This window comes from Ramularia collo-cygni (genome assembly GCF_900074925.1).
Source record: "Ramularia collo-cygni strain URUG2 genome assembly, contig: RCC_scaffold09, whole genome shotgun sequence".
Taxonomy (NCBI): domain Eukaryota; kingdom Fungi; phylum Ascomycota; class Dothideomycetes; order Mycosphaerellales; family Mycosphaerellaceae; genus Ramularia; species Ramularia collo-cygni.
In genome coordinates, this window is record NW_019716263.1 from 580,863 (window position 1) to 594,413 (window position 13,551).

Here is a 13,551-nt window from a genome sequence, read left to right on the forward strand (position 1 = left end):
GACCGCACCGAAAGTGTTGGCCGAGCAACGCCTTGGCATTCACTGGACTTCGACGTCGGGAGTCGGGATGACCACATTGGTGAAGTGGTAGCACTACAGGACATCTCCAAATGGCGCCGTCACGAGCACTCTTCATACCGCGCGACGTATGCCGACAAGGCCTTAGGTATCAGACGCAGCGCCGCAGCTTTGCGGGTGCGGCAAGGCTGTACGATGAAGGAGCATCGAGGCTGCCACATGTCGCCAGCCCATCCTTCTGGAAGTCGCTGATACCACGCCCCTTCCGACGCCCGGCCGATGCTACAGAAGCAGCAGAAAGATCCGCCAGGAGAAGTGCTGGTGCGGAGGAGAGGCGGACGGGAATCATCTTCCTGATACTGGGAATTGTGGTTGGCTCCAATGCCATCAACATCATCGCCATCCGTCGAGATATGCTCAATTTTACGCGACAGACAGATGCCAAACTAGAGCTGTTGCGCGAAGTCATTCAAAAAGTGAAGAACGGCGAGGACGTGGACGTGAAGCGGGCGCTAGGCACGGGTGACCCGGAGCAGGAGAAAGAATGGGAGCAGGTCATGAAGGAGTTGGAAGAGACCGACATGTTACTGGAAGGCTCCAAAAGACGGGAAGCGAAGCGTGCACAGAAGGTCGAGGAGCGAAGAGCCAAGGACCAGGTCCGGAACGCCCCCTTGACAACGCCGTCTGATCAGCCAGAGCCAGCGAAGCGGCCGAAGTTCTTGATGTGAGGGAGGCAGAATTCAAGGATCTAGCCACGCGCACAGGGCCTGTCCGCAATGCCAGAGATGGATCTGTAAAGATGCAGTAATGCGTTGCGCAGCCGTGAGAAAGCTTCATGCTCTCGCCAACGCCCAACTTCGATGATCAAGCCGGAGCACTCCCAAGCTAGGTATGTTCTTGAGATTGAGAAGGAAGTAAGAGGGGCCGGAGTTGGATCGAGAGGCGTAGACCAACATTGTCTGTCCTGCGTCTGATCTTCCTCTCATTCACTGGAACCTCATCGCATGGCAGCGTTCTACCAAAGGCTGAAGCGAATTCAAGGACCAGCTATAAAAGGTAGCGATGTACAACCGTGGCTCGCCTTGTCATCCTCGGAGACACTCTTCAGTCCGGAGCCCTTCTAGGGACCACGAGGCTTTGAGCCGGGTCAAGACTTGCAGCACTAGTCACATATACGGCATTTCCAGCCTCTAAGATGCTCTATAGCTCTACGACATCTTGTGTTCAGAAACGGCGCAACGGCTCAGCACTATCCAAGGTTTCGACTACTGGTCACTCAAACCAACAAATCGACCCTTACGCAAACACGTCTCCCCAGCTGTAGAATGTCAGTATCAGTTCAAAGAAAAAGAAAGGCTAATCTTGATTCGCTCACCCACACTGGGCATCTCCTGCCGTTCCGTTCCTCCAATAAACTTTCGACTTCTGGAATTCTCCTGATAAATGTTAGCGGAGATCTTGTGTTGAGGATTTGGTGTTTCCGGACCCTTCATATCATTCTTGATCCATTCCTGGGCGACGTATTCAGCACGCTCCCGGTTGCGGATGCGAAGCTGGAACTTGAACGGCATAGGCTTTGCAATCAGCAGCGTCGAGAAATTCATGGTTGGGTCATTCTCGTAGGATTTTGAGCCCTCGATCGGCGTTGTCAGAACCTGTGGACATGCTGCCTGCTGCTGTAAGTCGTAGGAACCTGGCATTCCATCGATAGCCTTTGTCATCTCTCTTGCTTCTTCAGCGATTCCTGGAAGTCTTGATGGCTCCTGCGAGATTGGTGTGCTCAACACGATCGGTGAGCTGTCGTCGATCACATTCGGCAWTCCAGCAGACGCGCCCGATGGAGCAGAAAGTGCATTTTCGGTCCACGTGAGCACTGAATCAATCGATTCGTATTCTTCGTCTTTCGGATACTCGCCGGGGATGCTTATGGCGGAATCGTTGAAGAAGCTCGTCAGCGAATCGCGCATTTGTCGGCGCACGGACACGAATTGACCATCGTCAGAGCTGAAGCTACCAGCCGAGGATTGGCCAGATTCATCGCAGAATTGGCTTGTAACACTACTCATGTAGTCTTGAACGGATGTCTCAATGGACGTGCTTTCTGTGACAACCGTGCCTGGATCGGCGTGGATGGAAAACAGCCACGCGACGCTACCCAAGCCAACGAAAAGGTCGGCGTCGGTAACGTGCATGCCTTGACATGTTCGTCGGCCGTACCCGAACTGAGAGTAATTTGTGATCGTCGGGTGCTTGGTTAAAGGCTCACGAAAGGTCGGAAATTTGGCATCGAGCCATCGTAGGGGATTGAATGCGTCAGGATCGATGAATACATCAGGGTCTCGCGAGATGGACCATTCGAATGCATGCATAGTCGAGCCGGCAGGGATGTGGTAGCCATTATAGTTGTCATCTTTGATGACTGTGTCTGAAAGCAGAGGGCAAAGGGTCAGCGTTGTCTCAGACATYCGGGGCGGGCAGATCCCAGGGCTCCAAGATCCCAGCAGTTCACAGCTGCGTAGAGGTCTCTTCGTTGGCACTGTCTTTCAATATCTGCGTGGGATGACTTTTGCGCTCCATTTTACTTACGGGGAATCCCTGTCGGTACAGCCGGGCGCCAACGCAAAGTTTCTCTGATGAATGCGCGGAGAACTGGCATATCTGGCATATCACTCAGCAAAGGCATCCGGTCGCCTAACACGCGTTCGATTTCCTCGTGAAGGACCGGCTGATACTGTGGGTAGTGGCACAAGGCCAAACAAAAGCTTTGCATTGGTGCGGCAATCGTGAGAGCGCCTGCAATGCCGTGCATGCCAACTGCATATGCCCCTTCTAGAGGTGAGGAGAAGCCCCAGAGCGATTGGTTCTCCAAGAACATCCTCGTCCAGGACTGGGTAGAGCTTGCTTTTGTTGATGAAGAGGTATTAGCCATGGTTGCTTTGACCTCTGCCTGCATGGTCTCGAAGAAGGACTTCTCGGTGCGGTTGCGGCGCGCTTCCCAGGCCTTGGCTGGGCTTATCCATTCCGGCAACGACATCACAGCCGGAAGCCTGTTTCCCAAAGCTCCAGCGGGCGAGACGCCAATCAGCAGCTCACGAGCACGCTGCTTCAGTTCATCTGCGGGAGCCGATGTACCCCACGCGAGCCGACATGTCACACGGGCCACGAATGACTCAAGAGCAACGTTGTACTTCGCCGGGTCGGCCATGAGCTCGAATAGGAGTCGTATCGATTCGAGTTCTGGATAGGCGTAGAAAGATTCGCTGTTGGACTTGTCCATGATTTGCTGGTTGGTGTTAGCCTATTCACTCTTCATACGAGACCGCAATTAGTGACCCACCTTGGCGAATCTACGCTGACGCGACCATAATAAGTTGTGGCTCATCAACGGTAGATACTGACCGCTGGTACGATTGTCCTGCTCCAACCCGGGGATGAACGGCCTGTCGGAATAGATGCTGCTTCGCTTTGACAGTAAGTCGTGGGCAATCTCATCACGGCAGAGGAAGATGTGGTTGTGTCCAGCGAGATTGACTTGATATATCGGGCCATATTGTTCGCCCCATTCGTGGAATTTCCTGTCCAATGTCAGCGGAGTTCTACAATGACGTCCCTATTGTGTCGAGGGCTTACATCCAGGTGCACTTCGTGGGAAGCTGGTGTATACTGCCGATGATAGGTAGTCCTGGACATAATGAGATACTGTTCGACGTCGACACTGTGCTTTGGAAGCATACCTTTAGGACCTGGAAGTCTTTTCCCCAGGGATGCTTTGGACCTCCTRGATGAGCCAACGCGGGTTGCAATAGCCACAACGACCACCACGGCCACAATAACGATAAGGGAGATGAAAGCCATTGCGATGCCACAGTACCGTGAAGCTTGAAAGATGCAGTAGAATTTGCCAACGCTGACGATAAGTATCGGCTTATGAGTGAAGGTAGAAAAGGGACCAGGCCTGATGACGGCGCCAACTCTGGCGACCTATAGCTCCAGGTCCAAGATAGCAGGTCAGCGGTATATGGACCTTGGTATGTCGCGCTGCGAGACGCGAGGTCGCTTAACAGGAGCAACCCACCACTTTCCATGAGTGCTTCTTCGTCAACAAGGAAATAGCCTGTACACCTTCCAATCGGGAGATGCCTGATGTCGCTCGTCGAAGTCAACGAGAACCATTCGTTCCGTTTACGATCGGGCCGTTACCTTACCACGTCAGCGGGCCCTGTGTACTGAGGAGGAACTCGTGCCTGGAGCACTGGTTCATTTCCGGCCATCGCCCGAGCGCTCGTTGCAACTGTGGACATACTCCCACCCGCACGCAGCAAATGTTGCCAAGAAGGCATCCCGCGATGGTCAACTGTTGCCGATACGTGGATGGACATAAGGTAATGCTCTGGCGGGCAAGCACGGTCCCTGGTCACGAAATAGGTGCGACAGACAACCCGAACCCACTGAAGCTGCTACCACCACCTCTACATAAATTAGATGATTGGATACAAGCAGGTKCGCTTGGCCGGTGGATAGGTGTCCTGCCCTTCCGTACAGCTCCGCCGGCTTTTCAGAGCGATCAAACATGCTTGGCACGCAGCATCGAATTCATGCCACCAAGCGCTTGGGTGGAGAGCATGTTCACTGCACTCAGGCTCCAAATTGAGCGATGTTCAAGATGATGTGCTTCATCTTGCACTGGCATGCTTTTCTGGGCTGGCATTCGGTCACATTCATCATCTCGGTCCACGATTCACTCGCATTTTATCTTGCATACCACATCCTATGCTTCAAGGGTGCGACTGCATGGACACGCAAGCTTATCCATGCCCGAGATCGCGGTCATTTCAGTCTCAAACACAGCRCAATGTTCCTTGCCTGTGTGATGCGAGCCCGAATGAACGCTAGTAGAAGGCTACACGAAGACTCTTCACCGAATGACTGCCTGACGGATTCTGCAATGCACTATCGCAGGTTGAACCACCAATCAGTCCAGTCTGTGCTTGGCCCATATGTCTGGTGCAGGGAATCAACTTGCATCTCACAGACGAGTTAAGAATGAGCGCCTCGTTCCCTACCTTTTTGTCACTTGGCTTCATCTTCTGCACGTTCCACCTGCTGTGCGAAAACGACATGAAGCGGAAACCAAGTTTTTCGGGCCCTCCACATGCAGAAGAAGGACCCGATCCACGAGAAGACATGTCCTCTGTTGGATATGCCAAGGCCGTGGAATGCAGCGGCTAAGGTGGTGTTCCGAAGATCCTGGTCTCAGATCACTTCGCTAGCTGTCGTGGATCATTTGGCGTCGGGATGTCCCCATGAAAGCAAGGCGAGCATTTTGCATTATGCAGCCGCGGATACCACGTGCAATGTCGTATCACGGATGGATTGATGGCAGCTTCCATGCAGGCGAGGCTCACAAGTTACCGCAAGAGTCGTATATGATGCCCTGCTGCATGGTCTCGACTGACATGGTACAGTAAGTCAGCGTGTGATGATGTTCAAGGGTACCTTAGGTTGTGAAGGGATGGACATCAGGGTTCCGGGTGAACCTGTTTCGCAAAGAACATTACATTGCGAGGAACATTTTCGTTCAGATATGCGCGCATCCATAGCGTCTTCCTCAGGAGTCTTGGTACGATTCTGAGGACATGTATCTTGCAGGAGAGCCTTGCCATGAAAGATTTCTGCCCCTTCTGGTCAACAAGTGCCTCGTGAGATGGCGTTCTGTTGTTCCAAGGCGTTCGTAAGGCAGGCGACTTGTAAGGTAAGCACGTTGCAGACTGTCGGGTACATGTCAAAGATGACCGACATTCTCCACGGCGCCATTCTTTACTTAGATCAATTCGTTACATCAACCTGTCTTCCAAAGGGAGGTCTGATTTCCAAGTCGCCAGAATTGTAGCCTTGCAGCTCTGAACGTGATGCGACATTTGCCGGTGAGAGAGCAGCATTACACAGTTTGACTGATTCTCATAGAGACGTAGGCTCGCTGTCTGTTGCAAACAAATGCGAGGAGTAATAGTCAGAATTTGATTCAGGCTCACCAGTACGGAGAGCGGGGACGGAGCTGACTGCGGGGAGAGGCCCCCCGTCTCGACCTCGGCAGTGGCTGACAGCACAACCACGAATCCTGGAGACAGGCGTGATGGAGAGTCTCTTTTGCTTGCAACAATCACGCAACATCCGAAGATGCCAGAATCTGTGATCAATGAGCCGGACCTGGCCTTGGATCGATACGATGGAAATGTCTTTGTACTCACGATGCGAAAAGCACCGGTAAAGTTGCATACCTTACATTACATTATTACATTCAACCGATGAGGATCTGACAATGAGACCAGGAAAACCGAATCAACTCACAATACGCACAGAAGCTGATTGCAGCATACCACACAGTCCGGAAGATCCTGGGCGAGAACAGCGAAGGGGCAGTCATCACCAAAGGCAACGATGCCAAGTTCTTCTGCACCGTGAGTTGATCATCATTAGCTTACGCCAAGGCAGCTTCGAACCAAGTGAATGTTTTCGTCTGACGTGCAGGCAACGCATACTTAGGGTCTGGAGCTAGACGAAGCAGACAACAACCCTTCCGCAAATTCCGAAGGTTTCTATCCCCTGTTGGCCACGTTGATGGACTTTCCCTTTCCGACAATAGCCCTGATAACGGGCCACACTTTTGGAGGCGCGGGTCCGTTCGCCTTGAGCCATGATTACCGGGTGATGAATTCGAAGCGAGGCTACATCTCCATGCCTCCGGTGAACCTTGGACTTTCTTTCCCGGGAATTGGAGCTCTGCCGCGGATGAAACTACGTCCCGAGATCGCTAGGAAGATGCTTCTGGAGGCTGCACGATGGACTGGCGAGCAGGCCCTCGCAGATGGCATCGTCGATGAGATCGCCGAACCGGACAAGATGCTCGACGCTGCATTGAATCTCGCAAGGCGGCTGGCACCCAAGGCCAAGATGGGAGTATTCAGCGTGCTTAGAAATGAGTTGTACGGCGAGGCCGGCAAAAGTTTCCGCGAGATCAGCTATGTCTTTGGCAGACAAGTGGGCACAGCTGCAAAGGCGAAAATATAGTTGACAATTACGAAATAGTTGGGTATCTCAGAGGCTGTTATGTACATCAGTGACTGAAGCTCACAAGGAGTAATTCTCGGTGTGAAGGAAAACCTCGTCAAGATTCTTCCCCGGCGCCAGCACCAGTTTCTGTAGGTCTGCGACTGTGTTGCTTACGTCCACTCGCATACTGGGTGGTCCGCAAACGAATACGCAAGCCTTACGACCAGTCCATTCGCTGCTCATGTTTTTGATCATATAGGGAATCGGTGGTCGTCCCCACTCTACACTCCAGCCACCACGGGTCGACTTCGTAGCGGCGGGCATGAATGCAAATCGCATCAAGTTCTTCTGGACTACAAGTACGATTATCAGCACAATCCACGCGAAACAAGAAGCGGTAACTTACACTCAGTTGGTGTGCTAGGGAATCCAAAGTCAAAATTCTGTGGATTTTCTGCGACCTGCTGCATTTGAGTAGCTTGCGCGTTTTGGGCAGCCTCAATGTCGAGGGTCATGGCGTTCGATCGACGCTTCTCATGTAGTGTGGGATGGGGAGGCATGTGAGGTGTCTCTGTGCTGTACTCGCGATCGGGGAATGGAGTACGTGCCGGCGAACGACTTGCGACTCGTTGTCTATCAGGCGATGGCGATAAGTGAGCACGATTCTCAGCTCGAACCGGTCTTAGGTGGGCTTCTGGTAGTGGCCGCAATCGATCCGCGTCTTCCTCACGGAGCTCCTTTTCTCGTTCTGGATCACCACCAGCCTCATCTCGAATGAGAGCTGAGTTGCGATTGTTCGATKACATGGAATATCGATTACTGGCAATGTTCTGGAACATGTCGTTGACTTTGTCGTGGAATACCATACTGACCGGCCGGTTGGGAGTTTGTGCGCTGACAWGCTTGTTGCTATGTGGAGCGCGCTTCGCAGCGGTGATGAAGAATTGGCAGCTCACTGTGCCTGGAGGTGCAAATTCGCGGCAAATCCGCAGCTCCTCTTTGAACCATTCCATGGTCTCTGGCCGTTTCAAGGCCCAGACTAGATGGACGTGCTTGGTGATAGCCTTGCCATCGCGCATGCGCTTGATGAGATCAAGAAGCTGAGACACCACTGCCGTGATGCCCGTCCCACCAGCAATCAAAACGACGTGGTCGAAGGAGTCCATACTTCTTCGCATGCCGCCGTATGGTCCATCGATAAAAGCCCGATACGTCCACCACGGTCCATGATCGAGCGCGCTGTCCAGTACTTTCTTGGTAAACCCACCAAAGGGCCGGAAGACCACGACCATGTCTCGACAATTTTCGTCGTACTCCGAAGGGTAGTCATCGCTGCAAAGAGAGGCAATTGTAAAAGGGTGATTTTCGAAAAATGAGATGCCAGGCATACGTAGATACACATATTGCCCTGGCTTCCATCGAACTTGAGTAGGGATCGTGACCTTCACGGCGTTATCATGCAGGACTGTGACTGCAGCTTCCTCGCCAATACCCCAGGACACTCGAAATGGATTGGTCCAGTTGAGGTAGAAAAGTCGCATTGCATAGGAAGCCAACCATATTGCTGTGGTGGCCCAGAGGTAGTTCCAGGACGTGAGGTAATTGTGACAGTGCCAGAAGAGCATACCAAGAAGGACTATGGACACAGGAACGTGCACCACGACGAAAGTTTCGTAGAAACGTCGTCGCAAGGGACCGATCGAGTGTACACAGAGAAATATGATTGGGACGAGCGCAGCAATTCCTATTATGGTCAGCCATGAGTGCTAGCTTGTGGTCCCTTTAGGCATCATACCAGTTCCGTAAATGTACGTCCCAGGCTGCTGCGTCTTCAGCAGATTGTGGAATACTTGCATGCCGCCATTCTCGTCCACCGGTGTTATATAGAAAGGAATCGTGTGTATTAGACTTAGCACCAGGCATATGTATGCCAGCCATCGATGGAGCACGTTGAGTCGCTCGTGTCCAATTCCCGTGAGTATGGTGATGAAATTGGCCTTCATGCTAAGTGCTACTATCCATGGCATGAGGGCGACTGCCAGCATGCCAGAGCGTACCGCCAGGGGCGGGGAACCAAACTGAATGCTTTCCCAATATAAAGGCTGCGGCACAAAGGAATAGAGTATCACAAACGCCAGCGCCGTGARGACCAGAATGCAGACACCGGGAGAGGGGAATATTATGGGCCTCATTCGTTTGTGTAACCTTATGTTTGGTATCGGGCGGTAGAACAAGAACCGCACAGAGGCCAGCGTTTTCCTGAACATCCAGTTCAAACGGTGGCCAGGTTCGAAATCCGGTGTTGTCGGGAGAGGTCCTTCCCTCGGGAAGAACTTGCGTTGCGTACTGTCTGTGGCCAGCGCAGAGAGCTCGTAATCTGTGCCTGGGGATGTAGTAAACGAGGACCCCTCTAGCTTTCCTTTGTAATCGGCGACGGATATCTTATCGTTCCAAAAGTGCGTCCATCTCAAGGCCGACGCGATTGCTAACAAGATGATCGCGAAATACACCCAGCCTAATGCGTATTTACCTGAATCCTTCCATGGGTCCACAGTCGTAGCTTCCACAAGGCCCGGAGGACTGCTACTGTTGCAGCATGGTATGTTTATGCGCTTCTCCAGCGAGGCGAATCTCTGAAGGTGTTCAACGGCAGCACTGACACGAAGTGCCATCGCTCCGATTACAGCGGGCATGATGACAGCGCCCGTAAAAAGCCCAGGCCAGCCGGCTGTGGGTAATTCGAAGAGAGGTCGTGTAGTTCCAGTATGCTTCCGGTATCCTCGCGGTCTCCGTACGAAAAGTCACACAGCGCACATGCGACCTGGCTGCGGTGCAATGTGGGTGTATGACCAACAACTTTCTCGCCCGTCAGGTGAAATGGTGCTCCATCGAGAGACCGTTACAACATTGTCGCGGTAGCTAGAACGTGGAGGTGTGAGATCGCATGCTAGATGTGAGGCTTCCAAAACAAAAAGAAGCTCCGTCGATAGGATCTCGCACTCGAAGAGGAAGAAAGACGAGAGCCGACACGACATGTGGTGTGGGTTAGCGTATGCACACATTGAGATGGTTTGCGAAGCGGGCATGCAAGGGCTCCATGCACTAGACCGTCACTCTAGGCGTATCACCCGGAAGTGATATGCAGGGCTCGTGCTTCGTCTGCAGCTCGTCCGCTAACTAGCATGGCTCAACATGGATTTTCCAACGCGAGCAAACTATAAGCGACCGTCCAGGATGGCGATCCTCGATCCGGACAGCAAGACTTTATTGATGTGCACATTTGAAGCTCATGCGGCGGTTGCGGAAGGCGCAAGATTGGGCAGCTCCCAAAACATGGCAGAAAGAGTCCAGATCTGCACAATTCATGTAGTCTGCAATGCGCTTGTAGCTCGGCCCGGACCTGCCTGGAAACGCCACGTTCAGATCAATCTTCATTCGCCGCGAACTGACGACCACGCACGCTTGTCACACAGTACAGCGGAGCGACTGGCCCCGTTGCTCGATATCTAGCACGTTGCTGGGATCCCACGGAGAAGCTACTGAAAGTCAAAACCATGGGTCGTCCTTTCATATGACTTGCCTGGATCTCGCTGTACGCCACAGATCAAAGCTATTGGAAGCCCGTCACGATCATACACACGAGTCCATGACAGGTGAAAGTCGAGTCGCGCGATGGAGTGGTGGCCAATGAGGCGTCAAAGATGAGCAGACAAGAGCCGACAGTCGGATCCGAGTTGGGTGTGACTGCATGTGCGATGAGAGAAGCTCATCGTGAGAAGTGATGTTAAGCGCCCGCGAAACCACGCTAGTGATGCTCTCACCCGCCATTGGCCAGAGTCTATCCATGCGAGCACAGGGCAGTGAAAATCGTCACATTCGACATCGTTCGACTGTTGCTGATGAGTCTTGCGATCACCAAAAGCGTTGCCAGGACCAGTGCAAAGTTCTGCACTGCAGGACATGAATTGTGAACAGCGGCGAGTGTGGTCGTATCTTGGGTTATTATGCATTACTAGCAAATTTTGATAGGCATCTTGAAGTATACAGTACAGTTTGTTCTGAGAGACAAGCAGATCGCTCTACTGAGCCGACTCCGTGGACTCGGCCTGAACCTCGATCATATCCACGCACATCTTGAGGAAGCGATCGCGGTATTCTGGACTGTTAGTCGTGACGCTCATCGGTCCTTGCCTATCAACGACATTATACGTATTGATCAGACCTGTCATCGCCYTAGCATGGAGAGTGTGCTTCGCCCAGAAGAAGTCGAGTATCGCGGCACGGAAATACCATTTCCCGTCAGCAGATGGGATGCCTGTTCTCCAAGTTGCATTGAGATCCGGATCAGCAAATGGATCGGACGTYGGTGACCGTGGGATGCGAACGAGGAAGAGGGAGTAATCGACGGCACTGCAAAGAGAAAGCAGTCGCGTGTCCTTTTCCAATTCAGCTTTGAACGATTCGGCGACGTCCAGAGTGAGGACAAGTTTCTCCTTGAAATTGTCGGCGAGCTTCGACTTGGTCGCTTCCGAAGCGAGAGCACCTCCAGCAATGTCTCTTTCGGGATAGAAGTAGCTCATGGGCTTCAGGTCGTACGACTCCCAGTCGACTTCCTTGCCATGCAACAAGTTGTCCATCACGATATCTGCTAGATCAGTAGGATTTTAGCAACACAGACATATCAATTACTCACGATGACTGGGAGCCAAGCCGAGAAGCGTGCCGATACTGTAATGTGCGTTCTCCAGGAAGTCCGAAATGCGAATGAGTAACGAGTTTGGATTGCTTCGGACGTGATTGGAGTATGGCTCCAGGAGATCATTCTTAAAGAACGCGTGTTCGAAATGGCGCGGAATGCTTTTGATGATGAATCTCTCATCTGAGGTCGAAAAGAAGGTCGATCCACTGTAACCCATATCGCCTGTGCAACTTAGCTTTCTTATCGAGGGGTGACTCTGAGCTTTGTCATACCCATTGCTTTGAGGTTCGCTTTCTTCTTGTCTTTTGCCCCAAAGGATTCCTGGTACGCATCTTCATCGATTTTCCAGACGCTCTCTCTCAACGACTTGAACAACTCCGCGCTTACACGTGCGAAGATGATCCAGTACAGGTTGAAGAAGGCTGTAAGTTTAGCTAGCACAGAGACGCGTGCGGATTCGTTGCGTAGGATTGCACGCGTGATGGAGCGCGCAATGACGGCTTGACGGCGGCCCATGTTGAAGTCGAACTCGTCACTACTGGGAAGTGAGTTGAATAGAACGAGAAAAAATTAAAAGACGGAAATAGAGTAGAAGAGGTTGGCTGAGTGAAGGAAAGCAAGTCAGGATGACGTGAAGAGATTCACATGCACATGCCAAAGTCAAGCTTGGGCTTTTCACCTCTCACTTACTTTGTACTTCGCTTTGTGATCACTACGTCTGTACAGCAACACCGGGACTTCACCGACTCGCGACGCACAATACCTGCTGCGATCATGCAAGCCCACCGCAAGGCTGAAAAGCAAAAGGAGATCAATAAAAATAAGAAGAAGGTTCAAGCTCAGCGGAATGGTGAGTTCACCGATGCAATTCGTCCACAAATCATCCTCGACACGGGCTGACTTTGATGCAGAAAAACTAGCGCGTCGGAATCCAGATCGCTTACAAAAACAGGTGGATGAGCTCAAGGAGGCAGATGGCCGCGGAGGGCTTCGACCGAAAGACAAGGAGAATCTGGTACAGCTGGAGAAGGATCTGAAGGCGGTACTGCGAGCACGAGAGGCATTGGGCGATTCCGCACCGTCATTCCCCAGCCACCAGCGAAGAGATGGTGGAGAGGCACGAAACGAGCGGCGGGATCGGGGCAACCCACGACAAGAGCAAGAGCAGCGTCGAAATCATCTTGGGAAGCGACGTTGGAACGAAGAGCACGCACAACAGGAGCCGGATGACGACAGCGACACGGATCCGGAAGTGCGCGATATCCCCATGCCACGCGATACGCCGCCGCCTGTCCCTCGCAAGGACCACCGCCGCGGGCCATTCGTAGATCCCCAGGTCGGACCGGACGGGCAGAGACACCCCCATGCGCTTCCTGCGAAGCCCGTACCACTGCCGCCTGCACAGGTGGTTTATAGCAGTGCGCCACAGCTCAGAGATCTCAAAAAAGAAGCCGTGAAATTTGTGCCAGCAGCTGTGTCGCAGCAAAAGAGAAGAGTCAAGGGCGAGGGACGACTGCTGGAGCCAGAGGAGATTGAGAAGCTGGAGAAGGCGGGATACTATGCGGCGCAAAAGACGACTGGTACTGCAGGTCAAGAGCCTAGCCGCGAGCAGGCAAACACTGCGTCCCAAGTCCAGGCGACTCCTGATGTTGACTTGGACGAGGAGATGCGCAGGTTCGAAGCCGAGATGGCCTCGCTACAAGAGGAAGCACACCAACGACCTGGACTCAGAGCTGTCCAACTGGAAGAGGTAGAAGATGATGGCGATTGAAGGTCTATTGAAG

At 52.6% G+C, this 13,551-nt stretch overlaps 6 protein-coding genes; 3 read left to right on the forward strand and 3 right to left on the reverse strand.

The window, feature by feature from the left end:
- Positions 1-110: 110 nt before the first annotated feature.
- Positions 111-746, forward strand: RCC_06307 (uncharacterized protein; the record flags this gene model as incomplete). Its single annotated transcript, XM_023771568.1, has 1 exon — positions 111-746. The coding sequence occupies one exon, from the start codon at positions 111-113 to the stop codon at positions 744-746; it is 636 nt and encodes a 211-aa protein (XP_023627336.1).
- A 568-nt stretch (positions 747-1,314) lies between these two features.
- On the reverse strand, positions 1,315-3,873 carry RCC_06308 (uncharacterized protein; the record flags this gene model as incomplete). XM_023771569.1 has 7 exons in its annotated part: positions 1,315-1,336; positions 1,394-1,454; positions 1,505-2,443; positions 2,605-3,301; positions 3,356-3,593; positions 3,649-3,700; positions 3,753-3,873. 7 exons carry the CDS (start codon positions 3,871-3,873, stop codon positions 1,315-1,317), a joined length of 2,130 nt encoding a protein of 709 aa, XP_023627337.1.
- Positions 3,874-6,267: 2,394 nt separating this feature from the next.
- RCC_06309 (uncharacterized protein) lies at positions 6,268-7,086 on the forward strand (the record flags this gene model as incomplete). XM_023771570.1 has 3 exons in its annotated part: positions 6,268-6,282; positions 6,348-6,476; positions 6,562-7,086. The coding sequence occupies 3 exons, from the start codon at positions 6,268-6,270 to the stop codon at positions 7,084-7,086; spliced, it is 669 nt and encodes a 222-aa protein (XP_023627338.1).
- A 60-nt stretch (positions 7,087-7,146) lies between these two features.
- On the reverse strand, positions 7,147-9,761 carry RCC_06310 (related to metalloreductase transmembrane component; the record flags this gene model as incomplete). XM_023771571.1 has 3 exons in its annotated part: positions 7,147-7,421; positions 7,475-8,812; positions 8,864-9,761. 3 exons carry the CDS (start codon positions 9,759-9,761, stop codon positions 7,147-7,149), a joined length of 2,511 nt encoding a protein of 836 aa, XP_023627339.1.
- A 1,386-nt stretch (positions 9,762-11,147) lies between these two features.
- On the reverse strand, positions 11,148-12,283 carry RCC_06311 (uncharacterized protein; the record flags this gene model as incomplete). XM_023771572.1 has 3 exons in its annotated part: positions 11,148-11,713; positions 11,762-11,989; positions 12,040-12,283. The coding sequence occupies 3 exons, from the start codon at positions 12,281-12,283 to the stop codon at positions 11,148-11,150; spliced, it is 1,038 nt and encodes a 345-aa protein (XP_023627340.1).
- Positions 12,284-12,541: 258 nt separating this feature from the next.
- Positions 12,542-13,538, forward strand: RCC_06312 (uncharacterized protein; the record flags this gene model as incomplete). XM_023771573.1 has 2 exons in its annotated part: positions 12,542-12,617; positions 12,679-13,538. The coding sequence occupies 2 exons, from the start codon at positions 12,542-12,544 to the stop codon at positions 13,536-13,538; spliced, it is 936 nt and encodes a 311-aa protein (XP_023627341.1).
- Between the last annotated feature and the right edge of the window lie 13 nt (positions 13,539-13,551).